Raw genomic sequence first — 8,801 nt, 5'->3', positions numbered from 1 at the left:
TCATGCCCTGCCAGCGAGAAGCTGGGAGGGGGCCCAGCCAGGACAGCTGACCCAAACTGGCCAAAGGGATATTCCATACCATGTGACGTCATGCTCAGTATATAAACTGGGGGGAGTTGGCCGGGGGAGGGGTGACCGCTGCTCAGGAGCTGGCTGGGCATCAGTCGGCAGGTGGTGAGCAGTTGCATTGTGCATCGCTTCTTTTGTATATTCTTTTATCATTACTATTATTATTTACCCTTCTTTTCTGTCCTATTAAACTGTCTTTATCTCAACCCATGGATTACTCTTTTTTTATTCAGCTGCCTGCCGGGTTAAACCACAATACTCATCTCGTCTCCCGCTGCTGTGCGGAGCCAAGGCTCCTGTCACTCGCTAAGCGCCCCGAGCTGCACTGAATGGTTAGCAGCTTTCCAGCTGTGCCAGATGATGCTCTCTGCCAGCCAGGAGGCCAAGCACCCCAGCAGCAACTTGTCAGGAGCCAGGACACCCTGGCTGCTGCCGCTGAGGAGTGAGGCAGCGACGGCCCCTCTGCGGTAAGCTCCAGGCACCATGGGTGCTGCCAGCCTGGGAGCTCCTGCCCTGCGCCACGTTTGGGCCCGTTTCTGCCCATGCTGTGTGGGGTTCAGAGTTTGTCCCCTGTCTCTCTCAGCACCTTGTAGGCGGCTGAGTCCTTTTATAGACAAGTATTAAGCGTATGGACTTGCATTCTCATTTTATTTCCCATATGGGAAAAGGTAGTGTGGCTTACCTGTAGTTGCTGGAGAGAAGTCTGTGCTTTGTTTCATAAGTATTTAAATTTAAACCTGACATTAGAAATACTTACGTGGACTCACCTTTTAAAATACTACAACGTGCTCTTTTTATAAAGTCTTAAGCAAAGGAATAAACAGAAGTTTCCAAAGAGCTGTTTGATCATTTGCAACTAAGAATGTATTTTATAAAGGCCTTGACACTCAGAATGAGTATTTCCAAGAACTTATGTAAACTGGATGCTCAAAATCTTACTCAGTACATTTCCTACAAGACAGAACTTCAAAATATCTGTTCAAGTTGATTTACGTTTTTACTTCTTTGCTATATTCATTCTGTTTCAGTTTGTATGCACAAAACCATGTCTGAGTCAGTAAAGAAAACCAGGAAAAAGCTGCTGTTTTAATAAAGAGAAGTGAAATTTTAAACTTTCATATTCTCATGTATTAGCACCTGAGAAAATAATTAATGTACTCAGCTAGCTGCATGAGAAAAAACAAAGACGCTTCTGTGTCCTCCTCATTTAGACTCCCACAAGACATCTAGTTCAGATGTGTGTAGTGTGCCTCAAAAGAAGCAGCTGCACTTTAGCCTTCTGGCTTGGGACCAAGTATGTCTGAGACGGACCACATGATGTCACCTGGTTACCTCAATGTTTATTAATCCCAAAAGACTCTACAGCTGTGGGAGGTCACCCGGGCGTGAAGAAACTCTGGCTGTGCTGTCGCAAAGACACCTTGCCAGTTGAGAATTTCCCCATTTGGTTAAGGCTGCCTGTGCTTGATACAACCATCCCATACTGTGGTTTTGCTCCACACAGCGTAACAGCTGAGGAATATGTTGTTTTAAATTAATTTGCTTCAACAGAGGATTGACAGCATAAGAGCTATGCTTTAGGTTGGACACTTGTTCTCTTGCTTCAGATCATTACTGTAGAAGAAGCAAAACGACGAAAGAGCGTTTGCAGTTACTATGAAGAAGATGACGATGATACTTTGCCTGTCTTAAAGCATCACAGTGCCCTCCTAGAGAATATGCACATAGAGCAGGTATGACTAGAAAAACCTCAAGTTTCCCTGTTAGCTGTGGTGCTGTCTCTGCTGAGTGTGGGACATTCTGCCTTCTGGAGGCAATGCCAATGCTTTTTAAGACTTTGTAAAGTACTTAGTGTGTTGGAGTGTCCTTGTGCAGGGTCCTGTTTGCTGCAGCACTGGCTCACCTGGAAAGCGTATTTCTGTGTTTTGCGACTCTGGAGTTTGAGTTGTGATGTTGAGGACTGGCAACTCTTTCAGTGCTCGGAGAGGGGGTGCCAGTTTTGAAATCTCTCACAGGTGATGTGAATGCAGACAGTCGGGCTCAGAGTACAAGGCCACATGTATGTGGCAGAAGTGTTAAGCTGCTGGCATCAGCTGCTCCCTTGACAGCCATTTTTTGGCTCAGAAGCCCCTGCAGAAAGGGAATAGCGTGGGGCACCACCTGTCACCCAACCTGTTGAATATGTAACCATTTCCCCCTGTTCATTGCCTAGCTTGCCCGGCGCTTGCCCGCACGAGTGCAGGGATATCCGTGGCGGCTTGCGTACAGTACACTGGAGCATGGGACTAGCCTGAAGACTCTGTACCGTAAATCGGCATCTCTCGACAGTCCAGTTCTCCTTGTCATCAAGGATATGGACAACCAGGTAAGGAGCGCTTGTTCTGCGGGGGTTGGACTGAAAGGGCAATATTACAAAAAGTGATCAATATAAAGTACTAGTCATACCGTGAAGTGACATTATACCAAAATAAGACATTGGTGTTTTCTTTTATATTTCTACTGCTTAAACTAAACTTACAGGCAGGAAAGTACATCAGCACTTCTAGAAATACCTGCCCCCAGCTTCATAACTGCAATGAGTGCTCCTTTTAATAGTGCCTGTGGAAGTATCTTCCTTAGGTATCTCAGGTAACGAGCTGTCACAAATAATGCCTCTGTGGAGGTCTAGTACTTCCGTAGCTCCTAGAGTCGGCATTCCTGTTGCCATTGTTGTCATCTGGCTTTTAACTTGCAGGATACAAAAGATTTGTAGGAGTACTTGCTCATCTGATGTACTTTACTAGCTGGTTCTTCTAATATGAAATGCCATCTCAGTTGTTCTTTAGAAAGTATTTTGAAATGTTTGGATTTTTTTTTCTCTAGTTTTGCACTGTCCTCACAAGTAGTTTAATCATTTTATTCTGACAGATATTTGGAGCATATGCTACACATCCCTTCAGGTTTAGTGACCATTACTATGGCACTGGTGAAACATTCCTCTACACATTCAGTCCAAATTTCAAGGTACGTGGGTGTTCACTTTCTCAAATAAGATTTTTGGGTTCCACTTCTGAAACATTTACGAGATTTTTATGAAGACAGCATATTTGAGTTTAGAAGATGTGCCAGCTGTTGATGAATGCAGTTAATCACTCATTGCTTCAATGCAATGCTTTAAACAAAAGTGGCTGTGATTATCTGAAGTGCTGAGAGGACAGTCTGTAAGGGTGAGGAGAGGGTTTTAAGTGGATGGAAGGGGGAAGCAGGGAGGAGTAAGAAGTGGACTGTCAAAGACTCACCTTGGAAGGCAGTGATACCAAGAATAGGGTATGATTTCACATGTGCTTAGGATCACAGTGACGCAAACCAGAGATAAGAGTGCTACTGAAATACCCCTTAATGTTCATGGCTTATGCATTTTTCAATGTTGAACACATTGTTCCTTTTTAACAGAATGCCTGTTGATGTAGAGATTGAAGCAGAATTTTAAAAAGGATTGGGGTGTCTTGTTCATAGTTTTAAATATGTATTGTTCCTTTACTTTCTACCTGTTACCTCTTCCTCCTCTCCCTTCAAGAAAAAAATAAAATATGACCACACCAAAAAATATCTGCTAAGAGTCAGTCCCCAGTAGTTTTAGAGTACAAGAATCCTCACAGTCCAAATATATTTGGGTTTTTTTTCCCCTCCCTCAGGTATTCAAATGGAGTGGAGAGAACACCTACTTCATCAACGGAGACACCAGCTCTCTGGAGCTCGGAGGTGGAGGGTGAGTGAATGTTTGGTTTTTCAAATCAGGTAGTGTTTTTTGGTTTTTTTTTTTTAATGAGAATAGGAACAATGCTAGTTGCAAAAAACCCTAATCAGTAAAATGGCTGAACTCACTTTTAGTAAACTGTTTAGAGCAGATACCTCAGCAATCTGATTTCTGTTATAGTCCCAGAGCAATTTCCGTTGCTTAGAGTGACTGATGTTGGGCAGTACAACAGTTTAATTTTTTTTTTTTTTTTTGTTTGAGATCAGGAAAAAAACATGTTTTGGGTAGATACATGTCTCTTTGCTGAAGAGGTTTGCTACTGGAAGATAATGGCTAATGGCAGTTTTGCCAGCAGCTTCTAAGGTTTCTCACATGGTCCTTATTAAATTGTCATTATTTTGTTGCTACACAGAGCAAGGATACAGACAGTGCTTAATCGGGTCCTAAATTTCAAAGGTCAGTGGGTGTGAAATCAAGGGCTAAGACTATACGACTAACTAAAGCTGACTGCAGGCTGCACCACAGGACATCTGGGCATGGTTTGCATTGAGTGTGTAATTGGGAGGAGCACTCCTCCTCCTCCTAAACCAGAAGGGGCCGTGTTCACATCCAAACAGCCAGGGAAGGGGACCCTGACGTCTGCACCCTGGTGTCGGTCACAGCCACAGCTGGCAGTGCAAACAGCCAAATGGCACGGGGCGGCCACGGCCGCACGCTCGGTCCTGCGCTCTGCCCCACTTGCTGGCGCAAACAAAAGCGAGGGGACTGCTCCGCGAGCTTCTTGGCAAGTGCTTTGCCAGGATTGAGCTCTTCACATTCGGTCTAAGAGATCCTCAGAATTACCTAGATTCCTCCATATCGCTACTCTGGTTGTTTCTACAGCTTCCAGTATTTTCACGATTACATACAACCTGAAATTTGTCATGTGTTTCCTTTTTAGTGGCCGGTTTGGCTTATGGTTGGATGCAGATTTGTATCACGGGCGAAGCAACTCCTGCAGCACCTTCAATAATGACATCTTATCTAAAAAAGAAGATTTCATAATACAAGATGTAGAAGTATGGACATTTGAATGAAGTACCGACTGCCTTAAGGACTGGATCCATTAGGCACTTAAACGCTAACTAGAAGGTGCAGGCTGCCTCACAAGGTTACACACTTTTTCCTCAAGTTTGTACCGGAGCATGACTACGCAAAAAAAACCCCAAGAAAAAACAGAGCTGGTTTTGAGAGGCAGTAAGAGACAGAACAGTAAGAGATCAGTCTGAAGTGGTTTTTACTTCCTCCTCCAACATTGCTCCATCGAAGATATGATGCTTATGAAAACATTCATGGTGTATAAGTTGAAAACTTCTTCTGTAACTGTGAAAAATATCCTGTGGGAAAACTGTATCTAGTACATTCCATGTGTATTTATGTTCAACGTACAAATGCTAACCAAAAATAAAAGGTTACTTTACCAAAATCTACAGCATACTGTTTGCCATGGAAAAAAATCAGAAACAGGTGTACACAGCACTTAAGGGAACATGTTTTTAAAATCTTCTTATTTATTGTTATTGTATAGCAGATTTTTTTTTTGTAAATGTACTAGCTATGAGGTTTTTTCTTTTAATGTTTCAAATCTAAATTTGCTAAATAATTACTATTCAGCTAGGTTTCTTATGCATTGGCATTTATTCTGAATCAATTTATTTGATTTCTGAAGTTAATTTTTATATTTTATTTTGTAAATGGGGTTTGGTTTTCATTTTACCCTGATTAGAGGGTTTGTTTTCTGGCAGAAACACTTGAGTGCATAATTCTGTTTTGGTTTTTTTCTGAGACGAGGGAGAAGGTGGATAGTGCTTCTTATTAACTCTGCTGCCACATTCCTCTTAATAGATTATTATTTTGGCAGCGTATGGAGACACTGGGCAAACTGCCACCTGGTATAGACTGTATCAGCTGTGTTGCAGTCAAAAGAATTGGGACAGCATGCTCTGAGCATCTGCCCTAATATTATTTGACTGTTTACAAAGGACATTTCTAAGAGAGGATTGTTTTTCTGTATCATCACCAAATGATTCAAAATAAGCCACCCACTGTGCTTTTATGAGCACTTCTCTACAAATTGAAGAATAACTGCTTTGTTAAGGAGAAAATACAATTGAGATTTAGAGAAGAATGCTATTTCCCTAACAGGCCAGGTCATGTTAGCATAATACTTGTTTTCTTAGTAATTATCCATATGATTTGCTTCCCGAAAAAGACTTGAAGCAACAGGCTGGCTTAGGATTTGACAGGCAACTAAATATTCTTCTTTGTTTTTCATGAAATAATCAGATACTTTTCCCCCCTCCCCCCTCAACACTGAAAAGAAAAGACTGCATGTTACAAAATGAAAATTTTGGTAAATAGAGCGAGCGTGACAGAGGACTGGCAATCTTCACTGTTTGCTAGAGAATTCTGCTTTCCCATTACGCTGTGGTTTTGTTTACACAATCCAGACCCAACCAACATTAGGACGCTGTTCTGCCCTTAGACTCGAATGTGTCATGGTCCTGAGAAAGGTGCGTTTTAGAAACAGTAGTGTGCTTCCATGCATTAAACAGTACAGTCTAATTTTGGAATATTATCAAGTAATACAACTAATTTAGTTACTGTTCTTCCCTTTTTGTTTTTGAAAAAAATAAAAAAAAAAAAAAGCGGCCAAGTGGTTTTCTCTCAAAAGCACTACTAAATCTTAATCCTGCACAGAAATTTCACAGTCTAAAAGCCAATGCTATACACAGTAAGCCTGTAAGACACTGCACGTGAGCTTTTCACACTTCCCTTCTATGTGGTCTACTACAGACATAAATCAAGTTCATATTGGTAATGCTGTAAAATATTTTGGAAGCTGCTAACAGCGTAATGCTTTGAAGATACCAGGAATATCTAATACTGTTCGCTCTTTTAAACGGTGGCAGACCACTTAATAGTTAAGAAAAAAAAAAACCAAACACCAAACCAAGTTCAACATTTTACATATGTTTCACTATTGCTACCTACAACTTACTCCATTATATTATCCTTGTCAGAGCATATCTAAACGCTGTGGTCTATATTCAAAACAGTGTTCAATCAAAATTCTGTGACCCTTGAAACTATGAATATTGAATATATGTAATGCAGTGCTATCACAATATTTTCAATAAAGGAATTTATGCATTCAGAAGCTTGTTACAGATGTTTTCTCTTTTATTCACAAACTTTAGTACATTTTAAAGACGGAAGGATGCAGCTTTAGTTACAGGTTATGCTGACAAATACCTACGCCTCCCTTCAAAAAGAATTCCAGCAATATCGTATTTCAGAAACATGGCTAAGAAGTTGGGGGTTTTTGTCTTTTGTTTTGTTTGGTTCTTTTTTCTTGTGTGGTATGGCATCTCCAAAAAGAGACGTGTCTTGAGTTCACTCAAAGACAGACTGTGACAAGGGGGTAAGAAATACCAGTAATCCTGTTCCGGTTTAACAGTAGTTTAACTAGTAGTTCTCGTTGCTTCTCTCAGCTGTAGTGAATGACATGTATTCCCTCATTGTTTTTGACCATCCTGGTCCCAGAAGTCAAAAGTCCGTGTACATCGTTTTTGTACGCACCCTTGTTACGTTTCTAAAGTCTTCATGTGTTTTTCTTTCTGTCCGAGCAAGACAAAGGCATACAGTGTCTTAAAAGTACTTGAGTTTTGCCTTTATTGGTTTTATGGTATACAGAGGTGGCATTAAGAAAAAACAAACTACGGTTACGCATGAAAGGGAACAAGTATGCTATCTGTGAACCTTGCTCTGAGTGCAGTGGCAGTAAGAATTTTCTTAAGAGGAAAATTACGGTCACTAGTAATTTTTCTCTCAGAGGGAGAACAAAAGCTTGCTCTTGCAACACGAAGCATACGTACTTTAGTGGTACGTGGATAAAGATTTCTGATTCAGGACAGTGTTGAAATGCTCATTCACAACAAGGCTTGTAGGCGCCCGCCTAAGTGCAGATGTTCAATTTGGTGCTGGTTTCAGTGCAGTTTTTGCACCGGATGTTTTGTACAAAGCTGGCTTTAGAGCAAAGTAAAACCCATTACTTTCAGAATAATCCTCGTGTGTAAACTTTCAAGATTTCACTTGCCTGTTTGTAGCAGAGAAAAGGAGCGGGTCAGCTCGCTGCAAAGGGATTGCCTCGCGCTCTGCAGGTCAGCAATTGCTGGCAAATGAGCTTCTTCGAGTAGAATAGCTGTGTCCCACTTGTACAAGCACAGCTCTCTTGCTCTGAAAGAAATGCATTTTTGAAAAATCTCATTCTAAATTTTGCAACTCGTTACCACGAGTTAGGTGGTGGTAGCTCCTAACTACGGCCTGTTGTCTGTGGAACAAGTACTTTGTGCCATTTGGGCTGCGTGAAGAACATAAACATTGAAATTCTGTAGTCAGAGATTCTGCAGCTCTGCAACTCTAGTCTAATGAAGAGTGCAAGCCATTTAAAATACAAATTCTTAAGAACACATTTTTAGAAATTGAAGGTTAGCTACCACTTAGAAATACCCTCCGGTAGCGTCGGAAGCGGTTGATAACGCTGAGGGTGGTGAAGCACTGGCACAGGTCGCCCAGAGGGGTGGTGGATGCCCCATCCCTGGAAACATTCCAGGTCAGGTTGGACGGGGCTCTGAGCAACCTGATCTAGTTGAAGATGTCCCTGCCCACGGCAGGGGGGTTGGGCTAGGTGACCTTTAGAGGTCCCTTCCAACCCAAACCATTCTATGATTGATTCTATGAATTGGATGAGCTCAGAATGCATTCACTTAATTTTATTCCCAGTTTGTACCTTTTGTTTTTGTTTTTTTTTTAAGCGAAAACTCATGGTGAGCAGACTTCATGTATTTTTATCGAGGCTTCAGCGTGCGGCTGGAGGTTTGCGTCAAGCCGGCGGCGGCATTCAGTGCCCCACAGGCGCAGAACCGGGCCGCGTCAGGGGTGGATCAGCGGCTGC

The 8,801-nt window shown here is 41.9% G+C and overlaps 1 protein-coding gene across 1 annotated transcript in view; it reads left to right on the top strand.

The window, feature by feature from the left end:
• The window catches only part of NCOA7 (nuclear receptor coactivator 7), a 116,448-nt gene extending 109,447 nt beyond the window's left edge, over positions 1-7,001 (top strand). The window contains exons 13-17 of the mRNA XM_009289108.1: positions 1,677-1,802; positions 2,282-2,434; positions 2,977-3,072; positions 3,744-3,817; positions 4,746-7,001. Coding sequence (XP_009287383.1) covers positions 1,677-1,802; positions 2,282-2,434; positions 2,977-3,072; positions 3,744-3,817; positions 4,746-4,881 — 585 coding nt within the window. The 3' untranslated portion in view covers positions 4,882-7,001. The remainder of the gene's footprint in view (positions 1-1,676; positions 1,803-2,281; positions 2,435-2,976; positions 3,073-3,743; positions 3,818-4,745) is intronic.
• The last annotated feature ends 1,800 nt before the right edge of the window (positions 7,002-8,801 follow it).

Source organism: Aptenodytes forsteri, unplaced genomic scaffold (genome assembly GCF_000699145.1).
Source record: "Aptenodytes forsteri isolate BGI_AS27 unplaced genomic scaffold, ASM69914v1 Scaffold217, whole genome shotgun sequence".
Classification (NCBI taxonomy): Eukaryota; Metazoa; Chordata; class Aves; order Sphenisciformes; family Spheniscidae; genus Aptenodytes; species Aptenodytes forsteri.
The sequence above is the reverse complement of the archived record's forward strand: the minus strand, read 5'-3'. Positions and strand labels throughout refer to the sequence as shown.